The 25,531-nt window shown below is 39.1% G+C and overlaps 1 protein-coding gene across 2 annotated transcripts in view; it reads left to right on the top strand.

Annotated features, from left to right (window-relative positions):
• The window catches only part of eif2ak4 (eukaryotic translation initiation factor 2 alpha kinase 4), a 78,840-nt gene that overhangs the window by 36,893 nt on the left and 16,416 nt on the right, over positions 1–25,531 (top strand). For both annotated transcript variants that reach the window (XM_061895390.1, XM_061895391.1), the window contains 21 exons: positions 56–501; positions 566–638; positions 713–802; positions 884–1,006; positions 1,146–1,250; positions 3,984–4,047; positions 4,138–4,217; positions 4,333–4,434; positions 4,511–4,561; positions 4,659–4,895; positions 5,058–5,133; positions 5,409–5,530; positions 7,322–7,371; positions 9,783–9,951; positions 10,813–10,929; positions 11,043–11,108; positions 11,196–11,366; positions 11,442–11,576; positions 11,782–11,889; positions 12,857–12,985; positions 24,517–24,603. In XM_061895390.1, coding sequence (XP_061751374.1) covers positions 56–501; positions 566–638; positions 713–802; positions 884–1,006; positions 1,146–1,250; positions 3,984–4,047; positions 4,138–4,217; positions 4,333–4,434; positions 4,511–4,561; positions 4,659–4,895; positions 5,058–5,133; positions 5,409–5,530; positions 7,322–7,371; positions 9,783–9,951; positions 10,813–10,929; positions 11,043–11,108; positions 11,196–11,366; positions 11,442–11,576; positions 11,782–11,889; positions 12,857–12,985; positions 24,517–24,603 — 2,601 coding nt within the window. The remainder of the gene's footprint in view (positions 1–55; positions 502–565; positions 639–712; positions 803–883; positions 1,007–1,145; positions 1,251–3,983; positions 4,048–4,137; positions 4,218–4,332; positions 4,435–4,510; positions 4,562–4,658; positions 4,896–5,057; positions 5,134–5,408; positions 5,531–7,321; positions 7,372–9,782; positions 9,952–10,812; positions 10,930–11,042; positions 11,109–11,195; positions 11,367–11,441; positions 11,577–11,781; positions 11,890–12,856; positions 12,986–24,516; positions 24,604–25,531) is intronic.

A 25,531-nucleotide genomic window follows, 5' to 3' on the forward strand; every position in this document is an offset into this window, starting at 1 on the left:
AGGTAGCTATGGTACCAATGTCTGTGTATTGTTTTTAAATCCCTTTCACGTTTAGGTTCAGAACAAACTTGATGGATGCTACTATGCTGTGAAGCGCATCGAGGTCAACCCTGCCAGCAGGCAGTTCAGGCGCATCAAAGGCGAGGTAACACTGCTCTCACGTCTTAACCATGAGAACATTGTGCGCTACTACAATGCATGGATTGAAAGGAACGAAGTGCCGGCCACGGGGATGCACAGCAACACCGACAGCTCTGAGCCACTGAGCACTGATGACAGGCAGCTTTCGCGTGGGAATCTTGTAGCTCGGCTCAACGAGCTTGGTCTTCCTGACAATGTGGAGGACATTGCACCTCCTCCTGCTTTATCTAGCTCCGTGGAATGGTCCACGTCTATTGAGATGTCCTCCAGTGCTAAGCGTAGCCGACACCATGCAAGTGATGATGATGATGATGATGATGATGATGATGAAGAAGACGACGTTTTTGGTGCCTCTTTTTTGTGAGTTAGTTTTTTTAAGTCTTGCTGCGGAAAAAGAAACTGATATTTTTCCCCTCAAATTTAGGCCATCAGATAGCGACTCCATCAATGACATCATTTTTGACAACGGCGATGACAGCACAGATGAGATGTCACAGGTTCGAATGTTTACCACCATCCCATTTACTTTTGTCAAGTCAATGAAGCAAATGTTTGACGTCTCCTGCTGCAGGGTGGGCCTGGCAGAAGGCTGCTAAGTGACACAACGGCAAGTGCAGACATGGATCGACCTCTTGTTGTTGTGCATTACCTGTATATACAAGTAAGCATCTCCCGATGCTCTTCTTCTGCCACCAGATGTCGCTGTCAGACTTGTAACCCATGTGTTTTCCCTCCTGTTTAGATGGAATACTGTGAAAAAAGCACTTTGCGTGACACAATAGACAAAGGTCTGCATCAGGACCAGAATCGGTTATGGAGGCTCTTTAGGGAAATTCTAGACGGTCTTGCTTACATCCACGAGCAGGTTTGATATAATGCCTGTTAGTTATTAACACAATTACATTTTGATCAATTTTTTTTGTCACTTGCGTTTGTATTACTAGAACCTTAACTTTAATTTAGAATCTGCCAAAGGTAATGAGATTCATCCTCGTCTCCTAAAGGGAATGATTCACAGAGACTTGAAGCCCGTCAACATCTTCCTTGACCATCAAGATCGGGTGAAAATTGGTGATTTTGGTCTGGCTACGGACCATCCGGCCAGTGTGGTAGGCATTGATCTATGAAGAGTTGTATGTTCCATGTAGTCAAAGCCTTGTCAAAGATTTATATTGTCAGTTTCTTACACAAGAGAACAACATTTTGTTTCTGCATCAGTGACTTCAATTCAGTTGAAACAATAGTAGCTTTTATAACTGTTTATAGCTGTAGACAATATAAAAATCCAGTTCAAGATTTATATCGGGCATTTGCACTTGATCGTATTTAGGAGTGTCTAACATTTCTAATATAAGCGCCAATACAAGCAGTCCTGCAGTTTTTTCCAAAGCCCGACAGCCAAATGTCTTCCAATATGCACACAAGGTTGGTCATTTCTTGTATTTTATAGAAGGTGAACATGGTAGGCTATATTCTTTGCTACTAGCAGCTACTGTACACAAGCTAAACATTTACTAACCTTTCTTTATTGAACCATAATGCGATATAAATCTAACCTGACTCTCGCCAGATCCTTGTAGTTCGCTGAACTGAGCTGTGGAGCTCCGCGAACTACAAACCCCGTTTCCATATGACTTGGAAAATTGTATTAGATGTAAATATAAATGGAATACAATGATTTGCAAGTCATTTTCAACCCATATTCAGTTGAATATGCTACAAAGACAACATATTTGATGTTCAAACAGATTAAGTTTTTTTTTGCAAATAATCATTAACTTTAGAATTTGATGCCAGCAACACGGGACAAAGAAGCTGGGAAAGGTGGCAATAAATACTGATAAAGTTGAGGAATGCTCATCAAACACTTATTTGGAACATCCCACAGGTGTGCAGGCTAATTGGGAACAGGTGGGTGGCACGATTGGGTATAAAAATAGCTTCCCAAAAAATGCTCAATCTTTCAAAAGAAAGGTTGGGGCAAGGTTCACCCCTTTGTCCACAACTGCGTTAACAAATAGTCATAAACAGTTTAAGAACAACGTTCCTCAAAGTGCAATTGCAAGAAATTTAGGGATTTCAACATCTACGGTCCATGATATCATCAAAAAGTTCGGAGAATCTAAAGAAATCACTCCACGTAAGCGGCATGGTCGGAAACCAACATTGAAGGATTGTGACCTTCGATCCCTCAGATGGCACTGTATCAAAAAACAACTTCAATCTCTAAAGGATATCACCACATGGGCTCAGGAACACTTCAGAAAACCACTGTCACTAAATACAGTTTGTCACTACATCAGTAAGTGCAAGTTAAAGCTCTACTATGCAAAGCGCAAGTCATTTATCAACGACATCCAGAAACGCCGCCGGCTTCTCTGGACCCGAGATCATCTAAGATGGACTGATGCAAAGTGGAAAAGTGTTCTGTGGTCTGACGAGTCCACATTTTAAATTGTTTTTGGAAATATTCGACATCGTGTCATCCGGACCAAATCGGAAGCGAACCATCCAGACTGTCGACGCAAAGTTCAAAAGCCAGCATCTGTGATGGTGTGGGGGTGCATTAGTGCCCAAAGCATGGGTAACTTACACATCTGTGAAGGCACCATCAATGCTGGAAGGTACATACAGGTTTTGGAACAACATCTGCTGCCACCTAAGCGTTGTCTTTTTCATGGACGCCCCTGCTTATTGTCAGCAGGACAATGCCAAGCCACATTCAGCACATGTTACAACAGCGTGGCTTCGTAAAAAAAGTGTGCGGGTACTTTCCTGGCCCGCCTGCAGTCCAGACCTGTCTCCCATCTAAAATGTGTGGTGCATTATGAAGCGTAAAATACGACAGCGGAGACCCCGGACTGTTGAACGACTGAAGCTCTACATAAAACAAGAATGGGAAAGAATTCCACTTTGAAAGCTTCAACATTTTAGTTTCCTTAGTTCCCAAACGTTTATTGAGTGTTGTTAAAAGAAAAGGTGATGTAACACAGTGGTGAACATGCCCTTTCCCAACTACTTTTGCACGTGTTGCTGCCATGAAATTCTAAGTTGATTATTATTTGCAAAAACAAATTAAGTTTATGAGTTTGAACATCAAATATCTTGTCGTTGTAGTGCATTCAATTGAATATGGGTTGAAAAGGATTTGCAAATCATTGTATTCCATTTATATTTACATCTAACACAATTTCCCAACTCATATGGAAACAGGGTTTGTACAAGGATCTGACGAGAGTCAGGTTAATCTAAAACACCACAGGTATAAAATAATTATAGTTGTATATTATTTAGACATGCAATGTCTCCCAGAGAGAAGATTACTCGAGAGTTTTAACCATCTTGTTGGGATCATTCAAATGTGTCATGAGTCATACACTTAATTAATTATTGTGAAACCAAGGTATCATCAAAACAATTCAACACCACTACACTTCAATTTAATTACAGACATCATAAGTCCATTCCAGTTAATGAAAAGGTTAGCGTTTTTCATATGTATCATTTTTCTCTGCTTGAGTAGTTTCACTTGCTCAAGCCTTTTCCAACATTCCCCACCACACAATATTAAAGGTATATGATACGATTAATTATGATATTGTATTGGATTAATATCCGGCCCAATACTCAAGGCTCCAATATTGTTATTGTATCGGAATTGGAAAAGTAACGGGACACCACTTATATTGATGCTCAACTTAGATTGATGCCGTCAATGATGTATTATTTCAACAATGTTTATCTTATGTAGTCAGATACACAGTACAAATGTATAAAACAATGACAAGCACTATGTTACATTATACTGTAGTAATTTAAAAGCTCTTTATCGCTTCTCCCAGGCTGCAGATAAATTTGAAGTGGAAGAGAGTGGTTCAGCAGCAATGCAAAAACTGGATCCAACAGGTGCAAAGAGTTTTTTTTGTTTTTTATTGAAACTGTCTCGTGTTTCTGTTTTTTCCACCTCTCACATGTTTCCATTATTAATAACTGTAGGAAATATGACTGGAATGGTTGGCACAGCCCTCTATGTTAGTCCAGAAGTTCAAGGAAATACCAAAGCTACCTACAACCAAGTAAGGTTTTTTGTGTGCATCTAATATTAAGATAATGCAGCTAGATCTAAATGTGTAATTGGTAGTCAATTATGCATTTCATTACTTTTTTTAATTTGTGTGTTTGTGTTCTCAGAAAGTTGATTTGTTCAGCCTGGGCATCATTCTCTTTGAGATGGCCTATCGGCCTATGATCACTGGAGCAGAGCGCATATCTGTCTTGAGCCAGCTTCGTGTGGTAGGTGCATTATTGGCGATCGTCATACAGAGAGTTTTGAGATGTGTTCCTTAGTTCATCTGTTCCCCCCTTGCAGGAGGCCATCCAATTCCCGAAGGACTTTAGTGCATACGAGCAAGGAACTCAAGTAAAAAATATTGCAAATAAACATGGTCCCTCTTTATCAAAATATGTTCTGTGTTCTCATATTAACCCGGATTGACATATGCTTGTCATCATTTCAGAGGAAAGTGATAGAGTGGTTGCTGAAGCATGACCCTGCGCTGCGCCCCACTGCCCAGGAGCTGCTGAAGAGTGAGCTACTGCCTCCATCACAGATGGAAGAGTCAGAGTTGCATGAAGTGTTGCAGCACACCATGGCCAATATCAATTGCAAAGCTTACCGCAGCATGGTGGGCCAGTTGTTTGCTCAGATCACTTCACCAGTCATGGATTTCACCTATGACATAGACCTGCACAAGGTATGACCTTTGTTTGCTAAATTAAAGTTGACAAAAATACTTTAGTGTACAAATACTGTTTTCCTTCTCATGTGTCTCTCCCTGCCAAGGCCTGTTATTGCTTAATCAATGCCTTCCGACTTTAACAGAGGCTGTTTGTTTGGTCCTCCCCCCACCCCCCAGGGCAGCTTCAATTTCAGCAGTGCCAGATTGCAGCAGTATGTGTATGAGACAATCACCAGGATCTTCAAGAAGCACAGTGAGTGTAGGAGGCTTTGTGCGTGTGATACTCTGACTTTCCTTTGCAGACCTCTGAGACACTGACATCTGCTTCATTGAGTGGTGGCTAAACAATAAATGCACTGTTTAGATGCACAAGAGACAACACAGGTGCTTGTGTTGTATTGGTTAGCACAGCTAATGATCTCCAGCTGTACTTACTCGTTTATGATCACCATTGAATTACGTCTTTCAAGGTGAGGGTCATATTATCTTATGCAGATGCTTGCAGCCATGTCTTATGCTTGTCATCAGGTGCAGTACGCCTGCAGACACCTCTGCTGCTTCCTAGAAACAGGAAGGTGTATGAAGGCAGTGAGCCTGCCTGCTTCATGGACCACAGCGGCATGCTGGTGACGCTACCTTATGACCTTCGTGTGAGCCCTTAACACTTTGCACAACACATGTTGCATTTCCACACTAGCAAACAAACCCTAATTATTCAAATATTTACCATCATGTAAACACATGCTGTAAGCAGCTACCTTTCAGAAATCACATGGGACTCGGTTGTTGTTTACAAACCCTGTTTCCATGTGAGTTGGGAAATTGTGTTAGATGTAAATATAAACGGAATACAATGATATGCAAACCATTTTCAACCCATATTCAGTTGAACATGCTACAAAAACCACATATTTGATGTTCAAACCGATAAACATTTTTTTTATGCAAATAATCATTAACTTTAGAATTTTATGCCAGCAACACGTGACAAAGAAGTTGGGAAAGGTGGAAATAAATACTGATAAAGTTGAGGAATGCTCATCAAACACTTATTTGGAACATCCCACTGGTGTGCAGGCTAATTGGGAACAGGTGGGTGCCATGTTAGGGTATATAAAAAGCTTCCCAACTGCGCAACTGCATGAGCAAATAGTCAAACAATTTAAGAACAACGTTTCTCAAAGTGCAATTGCAAGAATTGTAGGAATTTCAACATCTACGGTCCATAATATCATCAAAAGGTTCAGAGAATCTGGAGAAATCACTCCACGTAAGCGGCATGGCCGGAAACCAACATTGAATGACCGTGACCTTCGATCCCTCAGATGGCACTGTATCAAAAACCGACTTCAATCTCTAAAGGATATCACCACATGGGCTCAGGAACACTTCAGAAAACCACTGTCACTAATTACAGTTTGTCGCTACATCTGTAAGTGCAAGTTAAAGCTCTACTATGCAAAGCGAAAGCCATTTATCAACAATATCCAGAAACGCCGCCAGCTTCTCTGGACCCGAGATCATCTAAGATGGACTGATACAAAGTGGAAAAGTGTTCTGTGGTCTGACGAGTCCACATTTCTAATTGTTTTTGGAAATATTTGACATCGTGTCATCCGGACCAAAGGGGAAGCGAGCCATCCAGGCACTTGTCGACGCAAAGTTCAAAAGCCAGCATCTGTGATGGTATGGGGGTGCATTAGTGCCCAAGGCATGAGTAACTTACACATCTGTGAAGGCACCATTAATGCTGAAAGGTACATACAAGTTTTGGAACAACATATGCTGCCATCTAAGCGCTGTCTTTTTCATGGACGCCCCTGCTTATTTCAGCAAGACAATGCCAAGCCACATTCAGCACGTGTTACAACAGTGTGGCTTCGTATATAAAGAGTGCGGGTACTTTCCTGGCCCGCCTGCAGTCCAGACCTGTCTCCCATCGAAAATGTGTGGCGCTTTATGAAGCGTAAAATACGACAGCAGAGACACCGGACTGTTGAACGACTGAAGCTCTACATAAAACAAGAATGGGAAAGAATTCCACTTTCAAAGCTTCAACAATTAGTTTCCTCAGTTCCCATACGTTTATTGAGTGTTGTTTAAAGGAAAGGTGATGTAACACAGTGGTGAACATGCCCTTTCCTAAGTACTTTAGCACGTGTTGCAGCCATGAAATTCTAAGTTAATTATTATTTGCAAAAAAAATTTAGTTTGAGTTTGAACATCAAATATCTTGTTTTTGTAGTGCTTTCAATTGAATATGGGTCTAAAAGGATTGCAAATCATTGTATTCTGTTTATATTTACATCTAACACAATTTCCCAACTCATATGGAAACGGGGTTTGTACATGCTATGATTGATTGCAGCCTGGTATGCACCAACATAATTATATCAGTACATCCATAGATTCACTTCTCTTTTTTTTTTTTTTTACTTCAGATGGCTTTTGCAAGATTTGTCGCAAGAAACAACATAACACTTCTAAAGAGGTAAATATTAAACTCAGAGAATGCCAAGTAAGGTGAAGTTGGGTGTGAGACAATGTTTAACTAAAAAATGGTATCTTAATTAGGCCTGGGTCAATAAATCAATTATCCATCCATCCATCCATTTCCTACCGCTTATTCCCTTTGGAGTCGCGGGGGGGCGCTGGTGCCTGTCTCAGCTACAATCGGGCGGAAGGCGGTGTACACCCTGGACAAGTCGCTATCTCATCGCAGATTAATCAATCAATCAAAGTCCAGTGTGACAATATTTCGTCTTCAAACAAGTGGGGAAGTCATACTTGCCAACCCTCCCGGATTTTACGGGAGACTCCCGAAATTCAGCGCTTCTCCCGAAAACCTCCCGGAAGAAATTTCCTCCTGAAATTCAGCCGGAGCTGGAGGCCACGCCCCCTCCAGCTCCATGCGGACATGAGTGGGGACAGCCTGTTTTCACGTCCGCTTTCCCACTATATAAACAGCTTGCCTGCCCAATCATGTTACAACATCTAGGGATTTTAATAAAAAAACTGCACACACAAGGAGACAAGTAGAAGAACGAGGAAGTTACAGCCATGGCGACGCCGTCTGTAATAGTTGTCTGTTGCCATCTCCTGGTGAATGTTGGCTATAGCTTTTTTTTTTTTCGTCATGACAAAAGTAAAATAATAAACGTGAATCCACTGTGTACTCATATGAACCTTTATTAGCACATTGCACCAACAACATAACATGAGTATAATATCAAAGTCTCTGGTAACGTCCTCTCTGCCCATTACATAAATAAAAAAATCATGTGGAAAAATATATAAATTACAAGAACCACCAATTCCACACTACTGTCATTATGAATGTTATTTTTCAACAGCTGAAATAAAGTTGTCAGTTTGAACCGTCAGATAAGCCTCCTGCATGTTTGTGTGCACGAGTCGACTCACAAGCTCTCCTCCTCTCCCTCACCTTAGCAATACGATTAGCCACTAAGTACGATGCTCTCAGTGCATTCTCATCTACTGATGTGGTATCCCTCAGTAATTTTTTCGTTTTTTCATGTTCATGTTTTTTTTTTTTTTTAAATCCAGGGTGCTTGGTCTCTAAGTGGCGAAGCAGTTTTGAAGGCTTCATTGCCTCATTAGAGAGCTCCTCGCAACAGATTAGATTCGATTAGATTAGATAGTAATTTATTTATTCCTTCAGGAGAGTTTCTTCAGGAAAATTACAATTTTCAGCACAATCCCATTCAAGATCAGACAAACATTACAGGGAGACAGAACAGGATCGCTGACGGGTCTGCCGACTTCCAGCGCCCCTTACAAAAAAAACAACTATGCAGAGCGGGGCAATTTTCTTTTATTTATATTTATAACATAATAAATATATGAAGGTAGAATTCACTGAAGTCAAGTATTTCATACATATATATAAATATATAAATATATATTTATATATATATATGTATATGTATATGTATGTATGTATGTATGAAATACTCAAGTTGGTGAATAAGTTGTAAATATACTCCTCCCTCTTAACCACGCCCCCAACCACGCCTCCGCCCCACCCCCACCTCCCGAAATCGAAGGTCTCAAGGTTGGCAAGTATGGGGCAAGTTGAGCCTATCAACACGCACTAACGAGCAAGTATGCCCAATATGTTGGCAATTGATGTCAACAAAAACAACAACAAAACAAATCACTGGATGCATTTTTTTTAACTGGAGTCAAAATGGCACTTCAAGATTTTCAATATATGATGAAGTACAATTTTTGATAACGCAGATTGAGAGTCAGTTATATTATTATTGTTTGTTTACTAATTTAAGATAATTAAATGTTCTTGACCTTCCAATAACAATGGTAAAAATAATGTCAAATTAAAAGTTAATGTGTTTGAAAGTAATACTTGTATAAGTATATATTATGATTACATTAGTGTTTATATGGTTCTCAAAATAACGCTGACAAAATAGTTTATCGCCAGTTTGTGGGCCCAGCAAAATGTATTATCGGCCCAGGCCCACTTTCAATTTTTTTTTCAGAAGCTGCTTTGACATGTTCATACAATATTTTCTAACAACAATCAGTTGGAGTTTATATTGTGGAAGTTGGTTTGTTAATTTACATGCAAAGAGGTCTATTCTGAGACAACTATTAATTGTAAAATTCACTGTAGAAAAAAACTTTTGTCTAGGACCATAGATTAAAATGTCCAAAAATATGATTTCATTGGTACAGCATTTATTCCATTAAAATGAACAAATCACTAATTGCTAATTAGTTTGGATTATTATGCAGGATAATCATTTAGGAAATGTCCTCCAAAGCCCATTCCTAGATTAAATATTTTACAAGTAAACTTTTGTCATTTAGTAATTATGTTGAGAAAAATCACAAACATGTATGTTTCTCTTTTCCAAGGTACAGCATTGAGCGCGTGTTTCGCCCCAGGAAGCTGGATCGTGCTCACCCAAGGGAACTTCTGGAGTGTGCCTTTGACATCATCGCACCTGTCACCAACAGCCTTCTCCCAGATGCCGAGACCATTTACACCATTTCTGAAATAGTCCAGGAATTCCCTGCACTTCAGGTTTTTCTCCTTATATAGCATTTAATATAACGTCAGTGTGTGCTGTGCTGCCCTGCCCTGCCTTGCTTCACAACCACACAGAACATTTTGTTTACTGGCTCTATGCATTCTTGTCCTTTCTAACGGTTGCCGTCATATCAACTGGTGTTGTTTGTTTTTTTTCCCCCTTGAACTTCCCACTCGCATGCCGAACATACCAAGCTGTGAGAAAGTCTGACAGATTTACACCATGTTTATTATAGACACCCTAAATCTGTTTTGTGCAGCTTACTCCACTTCCTCTCCTCCCTCCCTGCAAAATCCATTTCCTGTCCACACTTCCCATTGCTGTCAGTTCAGACCAACATGTATTGTGAAACCGGTTAACTCAGGTTCCTGCAGAGGGTCTTTTGAGCCACCCAACTTCTGTAAATGCTGTTTAAATCAAAATGTTACAGTCATCTTGTTAAGGCCATTAGGCTATAAAGTTAAATGATGAAAAGCTACTGTAGAATAGACATGCATTACTTTGTTATTAGAGCAAGCACCTATTTATTTTGAATAGGGTCCAACACTTGGTGGTCATATGTACCAGCTACAATTTCAGCTGATTGTCTTCTAGCATGTATTGTTAAAACTTTGTCAAACCTATACTTCTATTGATATTAATAATTACCTAACTCAAGCTGTAGATCACTAAGGTCAAAAGTCATGCAAATTGTATTGTTTTCTGTACAGTATCATATCCAGAACCCTGCTGCTTTTAATTATATTGATCCAAATTCATGAGGTTCCCTTTAGGGAAATTTCTGGTCTACTAATGATTGCTCACTTTCACTGTTAAAGCGTTAACTGGCTTTTTTTTTGTGGTTGTAATTGCAGGAAAGAAATTATAGCATTTACTTGAACCATACTAGTGTGTTAAAGGCTATCCTGTTGCACAGCGGAATCCCTGAGGACAAACTGAACCAGGCCTCCAACATACTTTGTGATGCCATGGTCAGTGTTTTTCATATGCATGGATGATGCTACCAACGTGACTTGTTTTCCCAGGTTTAATATGCACACTCGTGTTTTTGATAAATATGGTGTCCTGTTATACTCTGTTTCAGTGTGAAAAGCTGACCAGGCCTGAAGTAGAGGCAAAGTTCTGCAACTTTTCACTGTCGACCAAGAGTGTAAGTTTCTACAGGGTTTAACTGGACACAAAATCCCACTTCACCAGCAGTAGATTATTTTATTTTAATCAAAGTTTATGTGTCCAGTTGCAGGTGTTGTACAAGTACATCGAACAGAAGGGAACTCTGAGGGAAGTGGCACCCTTTCTGACGTCACTTACCAAACAGAAGACTGCCGTCACGCAGCTGGCTAAGCAAGGCCTTAAGGACCTGGAGGAGGTCACGATGCTGCTTCAAAAACTCGGAGTGAAACAGCAAGTAATGGCGTCTCTTTCAAATAAATTAACCATTTTTGTTTAGCCCCAATTTAATGCAGATGTTTTATTTTTACAGGTAATAGTCAATCTAGGTTTAGTTTACAAGGTGCAACACCACTCTGGGATTATCTTCCAGTTTGTGGCCTTTATCAGGAAACGTAAACGGATTGTACCAGATATACTGGCTGCTGGAGGACGTTATGACCACCTGGTAAATGACTGACTGTTTCACTTGTAAATGGACAAACATCCATAATTATTGTTAATATGACCACTCATAGACATAACTAGAATTCAAAACTAATCATAAGTTGGCTCTAAATGTTTAAACCTTTCATTGTTAATATTTTTCAATACGGTCATTTATATCACATTTGCAAAATTTGTAATTTAAAGTTTAATGTCTTTACGGTCAGATCTTGGAATTTCGTGGGCCCTCATCTACAGTGCCAGTCCCCTCTGCAGTGGGTGCCAGTGTGGCGTTGGACAAAGTTTGTGCTGTGGTGGCCAACATGGAGGAGCCAGTGAGATACACACATTCACCATCATCCCAAATGTCGAAATATCATAATGACGAAGCAGCAGTTTAAAATTTAATTCTGCCTTGTTATATGCTTCACAGCATGTTAATAAATGTCATTATTGATTATTGTAATTGTGATTAATTGTAATTAACTTAGTAATAGTTTTAGGTTTTCATTTTGATATGTGGAATGGAATACGAAATCATGCTTTGCATTATGGATTCATATGTAAATTACAATAATTCGCTACATGCGATGAGAAAAATGTCAGAAAACTAAGTATAATATACTGTATAAACAATGTATGCACCGGTACTATGCATCATTTAGTGCTATTTCAACCTTTACTTGGAAAAAAAATGCCATTTTTGTACAGGCTGATTTTTATTAACTGCATGGTGGAGTAGTGATTAGCACATCTGCCTCACAGTCAGAAGATGGATGGTTTTTGTAATTGTTGGACCATCATTTTGTGAAGTATTCTTGTTTTTTCCGTGTGTGTGCGGGTCTGGTTTTCTCCCACGTCCCCAAAACATGCATTTTAAATTGTAGACTTAATTGTTCATTGGTTTGAATGAGAGTGTGCGTGATTGTTAATGCACTGGGAACCAGTCCGGGGTCTACCCTGCCTCTCGCCCAAAGTCGGCTGATATAGGCGCGAGTACTCTGGGATCCTCATTAGAACGGCCCATCTCATGGATAGATGCGTGTTGAGGTTTGATTACGAAGCATTGGTTGAGTAGTTTTAATCTGCCTTGTGTCTGAAGGCCTATTGATTTGATTCTCACAAAGATATTCCTTGCCAAGCTGCTAAATAAGTTTCTGTTTCATCTTATGTATGATGTTCAGTGATGGGTTGAATGCATAAGTCAAATTTTCATGGAAAATTAAGTATGTGCGTGACAGGATAGTATGCCTCAATCTTGTTTTTTTTAATTGTCCAGGTAATCTCTGCTCTTTCCTTCAGCCATCAGCAAGCTCCTGTGATGTACTTGTGGTGCCAGTGGGATATTCAGCCATGTGCAGAGCAGTCAGTGTTGTTCAGAAACTTTGGTGTGCCGGTGTCTCTGCTGACATTTCTTACGATGCCTCACAGGTTTGTGATTTACTAACGGCTTGTTTTTGTTTTTCATTGGATAGTTTGATTGAATTATATGAAACCATGTGGGACTTCCTTTAAGCATGTTGTGATTTCCTATTAGATTATTGTGTATATTCTAATAATATTTCTTAAAATAATTTAACACATCCTTTTTAATGCACATATCACATGGCAGCCACTCACTGCAGTTAGGCATGTACTGAAGCACACTGACACAAAAGACGATGTGTTGAACAGAAGCCAGAACCAATTTTGATAAGCATTAAAGTCAAGCCTTTAACTTGGTCGTTTTGCATGTCATGATAAGGGATCAGACTGCTATTTGGAAGGAATTCTTATTTTTCTTGCTGATATGAGAAATCAAAATGTCTAGAGAAGTCATACAATGGTCAGAACTTAATAATAGAGCCATGTCAGCTTCTTCCAGACAGCAGTATCTGTAAATATAAACTGTATAAAGTAAGGTTGAAACGGCATAAATACTGCGGTATTTTAATTTCAAAGTTCTCCATAATACCGTGACGTATCAAACAAAAACTTGATGAATGTAATTCTCTTCTGGCGTTTTGGTGTCAGCCGGATCTGTAAATAAACTACATGTCCAAGAATACTCTACGCCCGAACCGGCAAGATGGAGGCGTTGAATGCCGTAAATACAAACCCCGTTTCCATATGAGTTGGGAAATTGTGTTGGATGTAAATATAAAGGAATACAATGATTTGCAAATCTTTTTCAACCCATATTAAATTGAATGCACTACAAAGACAAGATATTTGATGTTCAAACTCATAAACTTTATTTTTTTTGCAAATAATAATTAACTTAGAATTTCATGGCTGCAACATGTGCCAAAGTAGTTGGGAAAGGGCATGTTAACCACTGTGTTACATCACATTTTCTTTTAACAACACTCAATAAACGTTTGGGAACTGAGGAAACTAATTATTGAAGCTTTGAAAGTGAAACTATTTACCATTCTTGCTTGATATACAGCTTAAGTTGTTCAAAAGTCCGGGGTCTTGTTGTTGTATTTTACGCTTCATAATGCGCCACACATTCTCAATAGGAGACATGTCTGGACTGCAGGTGGGCCAGGAAAGTACCCACACTCTTTTACTATGAAGCTACGCTGTTGTAACACGTGGCTTGGCATTGTTTTGCTGAAATAAGCAGGGGCGTCCATGATAACGTTGCTTGGATGACAACATATGTTGCTCCAAAACCTAAATGGACCATTCAGCATTAATGGTGCCTTCACAGATGTGTAAGTTACCCATGCCTTGGGCACCAATACACCCCATACCATCACAGATGCTGGCTTTTGAACTTTGCACCTATAACAATCCGAATGGTTATTTTCCTTTTTGTTCCGGAGGACACCACGTCAACAGTTTCCAAATATAATTTGAAATGTGGACTGGTCAGACCACAGAACACTTTTCCACTTTGCATCAGTCCATCTTAGATGAGCTCAGGCCCAGCGAAGCCGGCGGCGTTCCTGGGTGTTGTTGATAAATGGCTTTCGCTTTGCATAGTAGAGTTTTAACTTGCACTTACGGATGTAGCGACCAACTGTAGTTACAGACAGTGGTTTTATGAAGTGTTCCTGAGCCCATGTGGCGATATCCTTTACACACTGATGTCGGTTTTTGATGCAGTACCGCCTGAGGGATCAAAGGTCCGTAATATCATCGCTTACATGCAGTGATATCTCCAGATTCTCTAAACCTTTTGATGATTTTACAGACCGTAGATGGTAAAATCCCTAAATTCCTTGCAATAGCTCTTTGAGAAATGTTGTTCTAAAACTGTTCGACAATTTGCTTACAAATTGGTGACCCTCGCCCCATCCTTGTTTGTAAATTACTTAACATTTAATGGAAGCTGCTTTTATCCCCAATCATGGGACCCACCTGTTCCCAATTAGCCTGCACACCTGTGGGATCTTCCAAATAAGTGTTTGATGAGAATTTCTCAACTTTATCAGTATTTATTGCCACCTTTCCCAACTTCTTTGTCACATGTTGCTTGCATCAAATTCGAAAGCTAATGATTATTTGCAAAAAAAAAAGTTTATCTGTTTTAACATCAAATATGTTGTTTTTGTAGCATATTCAATTGAATATGGGTTGAAAATGATTTGCACATCATTGTATTCTGTTTATATTTACATCTAACACAATTTCCCAACTCATATGGAAACGGGGTTTGTAGGAAGTGAAGTGTGTTCACACTCATCGTAGATAAAATTAAGAGATTTTGGATATTAAATGTGTCAACTACTGGTTGAGTTATGTTGCTAACAAACACATAAACAAGCCCAGGCTAAAACATAACCTCTTTGGAAGAGGTATGAAAGTGTGCATCTGGCCAAGCCTATGTCGCGGGGGGGCTGGAGCCACAGCAAATATATTTGAAGCCAGCAAAGCCAGACATCAGTTGGTGAAACATTTTCCAACCTGATATAAAAAATACCACTGTAGAGGACACCACTTCCCATATGTACAATTAAAGAGACACTAAACTGCACATTATTGTTTCACTGGATGTTTACATTGTTAATTTAAAGTCATCAACTGTAAGTTAAACATTAAATTGAAACAGTGTATGTCCATCCATCCATCCATTTCTACCGCTTATTCCCTTTCGGGTTCGCGGGGGGCGCTGCACAATTATTTGCATTTAGATATACGTGTTTGTGTTCAAAAATATGGTTAGAATATTTTAGCACTATGTTTTTTTTCAAATACAATAGGGACAAATATTGCAATAATATTAAAAACCGTGGTTCTAATACCACAAAAATTTCGTACCTGAAAAGGGAACTACAAAAAATTTCAATATTGACTTTGTTTTAACAGAAAATCTTACATTACAATACACATGTTTCCTATTGCACTCAAATAACAATTTTAGAAGGTTAAAATATAAATTAAAGGGCAATAAACACATTGGGCTTTTCTTTTTGTAATCAAAGAACAATTTACATTCATCCATATTATATATAGTCTGCCATTATAAATGATTAGGTTAGAATATAATAAAAAGCTTTATTCACATTACATTAAATGCTTCATGATTTATGGTTGCCATTCCTGGTCTGTGCTTTAAGAAAAATACAATTATTAGTTAGTACTAAAAACAAAACTATGGTTAATGTACCCAGATAAGCCATGTAGCAGGTAAAACACACATTGTTTAAAAAAAACACAAATTCTAGCAATTTGTTACCAAATTCAGTCATTTTACTTGCATTAGTTGACGTTAGATGGGTCTTAACTCTGCTAATATTTGGCATGTACCCAAGCAGCTATGTGCACGTCTACGTATTTACATGTTATGTAGCTACATGTGCACAACAGGGAAGTTAATATACCTATCTGCACCGGATCAGAACAGCAGGACAGGTATAACAACATTATTACCTGTCACTATTTAAACTGATTGGGCAGAATTGAATCCTTATTATTTAAATGTTTACCTAAGTTTGAAGCTAAGGTGGTAATACTAATCACCACATTTGGCGAGGCGTGTTTTTAAGCGACGCTTGAAGGACGTTGCTTACTTATTTAAAGCGTCACCTTTATCGTTGGTTTTATAGCCCAAACACATCCATATTGCGCTTCACACAACCTTTTAATCAATCAGTAGAATTGTCGTTTTTTTTGCCATTCCTTCTCTCCAAGATGTTATTGCTTGTATGCACTTTCTGTATGCGTTTTGACACACTCAACATCATGCGCCTGTGCTCTCTAGTCACCGCCACACAGTGGCATTCAGATGAGAGAGAACAGTACCGATACTTTTCAAAGACAGTATAGTAGCAATTTCAATCAATCAGTATTGCGGTACTTTATTAGTACCGGTGTACCGTACAACCCTAATATATGTACTGTATATGTATGTGTGTGTATATATATATATATATATATGTGTGTATATATATATATGTGTGTATATATATATATATATATATATATATATATATATATACACATACAGTCAAGAAAATAAGTATTTGAACACCCTGTTATTTTGCAAGTTCTCCCACTTAGAAATCATGGTTGGGTCTGAGATTTTCATGGTAGGTGCATGTCCACTGTATGAGAGATAAACTAAAAAGAAAAATCCAGAAATCACAAGCTATGATTTTTTTTTTATTCGTGTGATACAGCTAAAAATAAGTATTTGAACACCTGTCTATAAGCTACAATTCTGACCCTCAAAGACATGTTAGTTCGCCTTTAAAAGTCCTCCTCCACTCCACTGTATGATCCTGAATCAGATGCACCTTTGTGAGGTCGTTAGCTGCATAAAGACACCTGTCCACCCCATACAATCAGTAATACCCAAACATTCAGCATGGCAAAGAGCTGTCCAAAGACACCAGAGACAAAATTGTACAACTCCACAAGGAGGGAAAGGGCTCTGGAGAAATTGCCAAGCAGCTTGGTGAAAAAAGGTCCACTGTTGGAGGAATCATTAGAAAATGGAAGAAGCTAAACATGACGGTCAATCTCAATCGGAGTGGAGCCCCATGCAAGCTATCACCTCGTGGGGTCTCAATGATGCTGAGAAAGGTGAGGAATCCGCCCAAGACTACACAGCAGGACTTGGTCAATGACCTGAAAAGAGCTGGGACCACTGTTTTCATGGTCACTGTTGGTAATACACCAAGACGTCATGGTTTGAAATCATGCATGGCATGGAAGGTTCCCCTGCTTAAACCAGCACATGTTAAGGCCCATCTTAAGTTTGCCAATGACCATTTTGATGATCCAGAGGAGTCATGGGAGAACGTTTTGTGGACAGATGAAACCAAAATTTACCTTTTTGGTCATAATTTCACTATACGTGTTTGGAGGAAGAAGAAAGATGCGTACCATCCCAAAAACACCATCCCTACTGTGAAGCTTGGGGGTGGTAGCATTATGCTTTGGGGGTGTTTTTCTGCTCATGGGCCAGGACGACTGTACTGTATTAAGGAGAGGATGACTGCAGCCATGTATTGTGAGATTTTGGCCTAAAACCTCCTTCCCTCAGTTTGATCATTGAAGATGAGTAGTGGCTGGATCTTCCAACATGACAATGACCCAAAGCACACCGCCAGGAAAACTAAGAAGTAGCTTCGTAAGAACCATATCAAGGTTCTGGAGTGGGCTAGCCAGTCTCCAGACCTAAATCCAATTGAAAATCCTTGGAGGGAGCTGAAAGTCTGTGTTACTCAGTGACAGCCCAGAAACCTGACTGATCTAGAGAAGATCTGTGTGGAGGAGTGGGCGAAAATCCCTTCTGCAGTCTGTGCAAACCTGGTGAAGAACTGCAGGAAACGTTTGACCTCTGTAATTGCAAACAAAGGCTACTCTACCAATAATTAATGTTGGTGTTCAAATACTTATTTTCAGCTTTAGCACACAAATTGTTAAAAAATCATAGATTGTGATTTCTGGATTTTTCTTTTTAGGTGATCTTTCATACAGTGGACATGTACCTACTGTGAAAATTTCAGACCCCTCCATGATTTCTAAGTGGGAGAACTTGCAAAATAGCAGGGTGTTCAAATACTTATTTTCTTGAATGTATATATATTAGGGCTGGGCAACAATTAAAAATTTTAATCGAAGTTAATCGCACTATTTCTTCTATTAATCGCGATTAACTGCATTGTATACGCAAAGCCCAATAATGAATTCAAAAGTAGTGTGTAATGCACCTTTATTGGAATATTCTCCCACATGAACAAAAGCGCCAAAACATTTGTTGTGCAAACACAATTTAAATCAGTCTTTGTTAAACAGTAGCAGTTAAATAGCATATTTTATGAAAATCAACTCAAAAAATGTAAATACAAACATTTAAGCTTATAGCCACTGCCAGGGTATTTAAGTTATCCTGTTTGTTATGGAAAATAAATATAACATAACATCTGAACAGGCAATTTCTGAGGTAACAGCAGAAACATTTTTTTTTATCAGGGATCTTATGTTTAAAAAACTTATATTGTTGGTAGTGGGCTGTTTTAGGGAATTTTTGATCAAATTATCCGTAGTAGCAATATTAATAATGTTGTGTTTATTCTGCGTAGTGCACTTAAAATAATTATGACCATATCTAGGAATTGATATGATGGGAATTTTCCGATTGTTTGCTTGGTGCTTTGATAAACTGAACGCATCATATACATGGTACTATTTGTGATGTTATGAGCCAGGGAAAAGAACTACCCTACCCAGCATGCAACAGGAGTGACGAGCATGCGCGGTAGCCCGGTATAGGTTGTGTCGCCATGACGGCATCTTGTATGTTGTGATATGCACGCCCTGAAAGCAAACGTTAAGAACTCAGCCAACACTCCTCGTCTGCATTATTCATAAATAGACAGACAACACAAATACTCCGCTGCTTCACAGGCCGCTGGATGGAGCCGGCAAAGTATTCCCATGCTAGCTAGCAGGTCTAGCAAGCACGCGTCATTCAGTCCAAAACGGCCCGATCTATCCACATTCAGAATTGTCTGGCGGTCGTAAGTGATCCCGGAGTGACCACGCTGTAAGCCAGCCATGAAATTTGCAGAATTGTCCGGTATTTTTGCCAGATGTTCCATCTTTACCAAGAGCCCCTCCACGCCGAAGTACATCCGGGAGATGCCATCTTGTTAAGAAAAGGCGTTAACAAAATAAAAGCATGTAAACAACAAAAGCAAATGTGCGATAAAATAATTGTCGGCGTTAATAGATTGATGAGTTAACGCGTAATTAACGCATTAATTTGCCCACCCCTAATATATATATATATATATATATATATATATATATATATCCATCCATCCATTTTCTACCGCTTATTCCCTTTCGGGGTCGCGGGGGGCGCTGGCGCCTATCTCAGCTACAATCGGGCGGAAGGCGGGGTACACCCTGGACAAGTCGCCACCTCATCACAGGGCCAACACAGATAGACAGACAACATTCACACTCACATTCACACACTAGGGACCATTTAGTGTTGCCAATCAACCTATCCCCAGGTGCATGTCTTTGGAGGTGGGAGGAAGCCGGAGTACCCGGAGGGAACCCACGCATTCACGGGGAGAACATGCAAACTCCACATATATATATATATATACACATACACACACACACAGTACACAATACTTATTTTATTGACTATATATATATATATATATATATATATATATATATATATATATATATATATATATATATATATACACAGTCAAGAAAATAAGTATTTGAACACCCTGCTATTTTGCAAGTTCTCCCGCTTAGAAATCATGGAGGGGTCTGAAATTTTCACGGTAGGTGCATGTCCACTGTATGAAATATACAGTTGTGATCAAAATGATTCAACCCCCACGCAATTTGGGTGTTTTATTCCGTATTTTGTTTATAGTCATATCAAATAAAGATGCATTAAATAGACAAATGCAACTTGAATTACAACATTATATTTTGTAACATACCAAACAGTGTCATTTCTGTTAATATCTCATTGACAAAATTATTCAACCCCTTGAAGATCATACTGTAACTCTTAAGAACAAAATCTGAATAAGGTATTCTCAATCAGGTGTTGAAAACACCTGTAGATGTGGTTAGAACCATAACGAGCAACAATTAAACTGATTGAAGAAAACTGTGACGCTCAGCTTCTTGTAGATGGTCAATGGTGTATTTGCAACATGGTGAAGTCCAGGGAGTGGTCAAAGAAGTCAAGAGAGGAGGTAATTTCTCTTCATGAGAAAGGATATGGATATAAGAAAATAGCAAAGACATTACACATTCCAAGGGACACAGTTGGGGGCATAATTCGGAAGTTTAAAGCTAAAGGCACAGTGGAAAGTTTACCTGGGCGTGGTAGAAAGAGGATACTGTGTGCAACTGCTGTCCGGTATTTGAAGCGTACAGTGGTTAAAAACCCCCGGGTAACAGCTGAGGAACTACAACAGGACATTGCAGAGGAGGAAACGCAGGTTTCGTCCCAGACAATAAGGCGCGCACTACGAGATGAAGGCCTCCATGCCAGAACTCCCAGGCGCACCCCACTTCTGACTACCAGGCACAAGTAAAATAGACTCCAGTATGCCAAAAATCATCTGGACAAACCCCAAAGGTTTTGGGAAACTGTTCTATGGAGTGATGAGACAAATGTGGAACTCTTTGGGCCTATGAATCAACGTTATGTCTGGAGGAGAAAAAATGAAGCTTACAAAGAGAAGAACACCTTTCCTACTGTTAAGTATGGTGGGGGGTCAATTATGCTCTGGGACTGTTTCTCTGCCTCAGGTACCGGGAATCTCCAGCGCGTTCAAGACATTATGAATTCTATTTCCTACCAGGATATATTAGCTGCAAATGTCATGAAGTCAGTGACGAAGCTGAGGCTTGGGAGACGTTGGACCTTCTAACAGGACAACGATCCCAAGCATATCTCCAAATCAACATCAGAGTGGTTGCAGAAGAAGGCCTGAAAGACTCTGGAGTGGCCTTCACAGTCGCCAGACCTAAATCCTGTAGAAAACTTGTGGTGGGACTTAAAGAAGGCAGTTGCAGCACGCAAGCCCAAGATAATGAATGAACTGGAGGCCTTTGCCCAAGAGGAATGGGGTAAAATACCTGTAGATCGTTGCAAGACGCTTGTGTCTTGTTATGTATCACGTTTGAAGGATGTAATTACTGCCAAAGGGTGTTCTACTAAGTACTAAAGATGCATGTAACTTGGGGGTTGGATAATTTTGTCAATGAGATATTAAGAAAAATGTCCTTTTTTGGTATTTTGTAAAATACAGTGTTACAATTTAAGTTGCATTTGTCTATTTGACACATCTTAATTTGATATGACTATAAACAAAATAATGAATAAATGTCCAAGTTGCTAAAACACCAACAATTTGTGGGGGTTGAATAATTTTGATCACAACTGTAACCTAAAATGAAAATCCAGAAATCACAATCTATGATTTTTTAACAATTTATTCATGTGATACAGCTGAAAATAAGTATTTGAAGACCTGTCTATCAGCTACAATTCTGACCCTCAAAGACCTGTTATCCGCCTTTAAAAAATGTCCTCCTCCACTCCACTGTATTATCCTAAATCAAATGCACCTGTGTGAGGCCGTTAGCTGCATAAACACACCTGTCCACCCCATACAATCAGTAATACCCAAACATTCTGCATTGCTAAGAGCAAAGAGCTGTCCAAAGACACCAGAGACAAAATTGTACAACTCCACAAGGAAGGAAAGGGCTCTGGAGAAATTACCAAGCAGCTTGGTGAAAAAAGGTCCACTGTTGGAGGAATCATTAGAAAATGGAAGAAGCTAAACATGACGGTCAATCTCAATCGGAGTGGAGCTCCATGCAAGATATCACCTCGTGGGGTCTCAATGATGCTAAGAAAGGTGAGGAATCAGTCCAGGACTACACGGCAGGACTTGGTCAATGACCTGAAAAGAGCTGTGAATGTGAAGGAACAAGTAAGCTGGAGGGCAAATTTTCGCCCCATTTATTTTAAACTCTAACCCTCAAGTTAATATATTATTGACACCCCCATTAACCTTTCATGTTTACTACAGCTTTCCGCAACAGACTCCCACCTAAGCCGTCATAACATTGTGCTAAAATACTTTATCAAGACAGATTCAAAAATATTATCCATCCTAGATGATAAGCTGGTCCTTTTTTAATGTTTGTCTCGATTATAGAGGATGCATTTTGTGATTGGAGTAAAACCAATCACGAATCTTTTCACTCTCCTCTTACTTATGTGGCAAACCCAAGTTCTCTGTATTAATTTTAACCCCTCTGAAACACTGTGCCCACTTACTCTCCATCCATCCATTTTTCACCGCTTGTCCTGTTCGGGGTCCTCTTTCTTATTTTAATGTTGTACTTTTAAGTTCTGACAATGTTTACTTTCATTTCCTTTGTACTAAGATTGGACATAATTGGCAACCCTCGTTGCCTCAAAGCTCCCAGAAGCAATTTAGAGAAAGTTGGGCTGGAAACAAGCAGCCCTGCGCCAGGATGTGTGTGTGCTTTTAGATGATTGCGCACGGAGCCCACTGCCTGAACTAGTGGTGAGATGTTGAGAACAGCTTATTCAGATTAACCTTTTGTTAGCTTCTTTCACATACAGGCGTCCTGCAGGGGATGCTTGTAGCATGCTTCTAATAAGCTAATGCAGCAAACAGCGTCATGGCCTCAGAAGATATTTTTTATGTTCCCTCTGACTTTTGTTTCAGGTTTAAAATCGGAGTGATGTTTACACTTCACACACTGTTGTAGTACATTGTAGGTTTTTTTCTGCATCAGCATAGGAGCCACGTGAAATTTGGTATCTGAAAGTAAGTTTTTATACATTCACACTCTGACAGGGGAAACCTCTAATGATAACCATTACAATTACAAACGTTCTGTCTTCACGAAGATCACAGGGTTCCCACTCGTCCTGGAAAACCTGGAGCATGATTAACCAATTTCCAAGTCATGGAAAATGTATAGAAAATGCGAAACACGGTTAGATGTCCTGGAAACAGTTAAGTTATCCTGAGAAATTAGGAACGCAAACAGGCGAATGTGCGAGCGCAGCACATGTGACGTTACCAGCCAATGAAATTTGCATTTCTGCTTGGAGCAGTTTTTCATTGTAGAGCTTCCAATTGACTTTGCCGATAGCTCTAGCAAGTTTTCAGCTCCCGACTTTGCATGTAGAGACAAAACTAACGACTGAAAGTTGAAAAGTGCATTTGGTATTGATCTGCGAGTGTTAAATTGTACTTTTATTTTTGTTTGCAGTACTCTGAGATAAAACAAAATAAATATTTTTTTAGTAATTAATGGAAAATATGTAAATCTCTTTTGAAGATGTGCAGGAGTTGAGTTGAGTATTGCCTATGTAAACACTGTAACTCCAGTTCATCTTGCTATATACAGTAGGTTGAGTTTGTATTATCAAATGGTAAATTTGTCATTGTTTTTGAAAGATACATTTGAACGATTGACTGCACATCAAATGTCTGAGTAATAAAGAATAAAAAAAAATGGGTAAATGCTAGTTACAACTGTGGAAAACAAGTACCGGGTAAGTGTCTGTGGAGCAGCAGAAATTGTCAGGGGAGAATTATTATGCTCAGCTTTCATTGTCAATGCCAGGGGTGAGTTTTTCCTTGCCCTTATGTGATCCCTACCGAGGATGCCGTTGTGGTTTGTGCAGCCCTTTGAGGCACTTGTGATTTAGGGCTATATAAATAAACATTGATTGATTGATTGATGTGTTCCACCATATTTTTATTATTGTAGTTGGATAGGCTCCAGCACCCCCCACAACGCCTAGAAGGACAAGGGGTAGAAAATGGATGGATGGAATTTATTACATTAAAAAACATTGTTAATACAGAAAAGCTGAATTTTATTTAGAAAACTTGCCAAATCGGTTCTGCTTGAGTAAAATGTATTGTTCATTCCCGGGTACTAATCATTAATCATCTTTTGTTTTGTTTAAGTCTCAGGAGATGTTGATGGACCACTGCAGAGTGGCTGGCATCACCTGCTTGGCCTTGGTGTCCGACAAAGACGGTAACTATGTGAAGGTAAAGCTACCAAAAATCAGTATATTGACTTAAACCTAGACAAATTTTATAGAATAAAATATATTTTTATTACCCCCAGAGGTGGAAGATTGTCTTATTGATCCACAAGGGAAATTGTTGGATCAGTGTCGCTCAATTGCAAGAAGAAAATATAAAATAACACTAGAAAAGAGGAAAATAAACAATACTAAATATATAAAAAGTGATAAAATATACTAATACAATGAAATGGGTATACAATACAATTAAATCATGCAAGGTTTGCAATATTACAAAGAGAAAAGCAATTCAACTAGAAATAAACGTGGAACTACAAAAGTAAATAAAATGTAAATGTACACTTTATGCAAGAAATACATTACAGTGCAATAATGTTATCCAAGCAGTAGCACGGGCAATCCATAACAGTGGTGCCACAACTTGTGTTTTGAGTTGTTTCTCGGCCAATTATTATGCTTTAAGTTGCAAACAAACATTTTACTTCATCGCCGCAAGTAGTTTAGTGACTGCCACAGTGAACCCCGTAATATCCGCTCAAAGCATCTGGTCTGAAAAATTAAAGAATGAAAATCATCGAAAACATGACAGTGTTTAGTTGAATTGGCAAAGCAATCCAAGCATAGCACCGCTGGTCTGCACAATACTGAAGCAGATTGGGTAATGTCAGCCATGTAGTTTATGATAATATATAAACATTTTATTGCATTGTTTTTCATACAATGTTTATCTACACGTTTATCCTTTTAAAAGGCAAATTATATTTAACAATTGTGCTGTTTTGGGGGGAAAATCACCAAATTGATTTTAGTTCAATTGAATGAATAATGTTGATTTGAGACAAGATTTTTGAGTTCGTAGCCTCATCACAGAACCAATTAAGCTTAAAAATCGAGATACTACTGTATTATCCGCTACCAAAAGGCACAAC

The sequence above is a fragment of the Nerophis ophidion genome, linkage group LG03 (genome assembly GCF_033978795.1).
Source record: "Nerophis ophidion isolate RoL-2023_Sa linkage group LG03, RoL_Noph_v1.0, whole genome shotgun sequence".
Taxonomy (NCBI): Eukaryota; Metazoa; Chordata; class Actinopteri; order Syngnathiformes; family Syngnathidae; genus Nerophis; species Nerophis ophidion.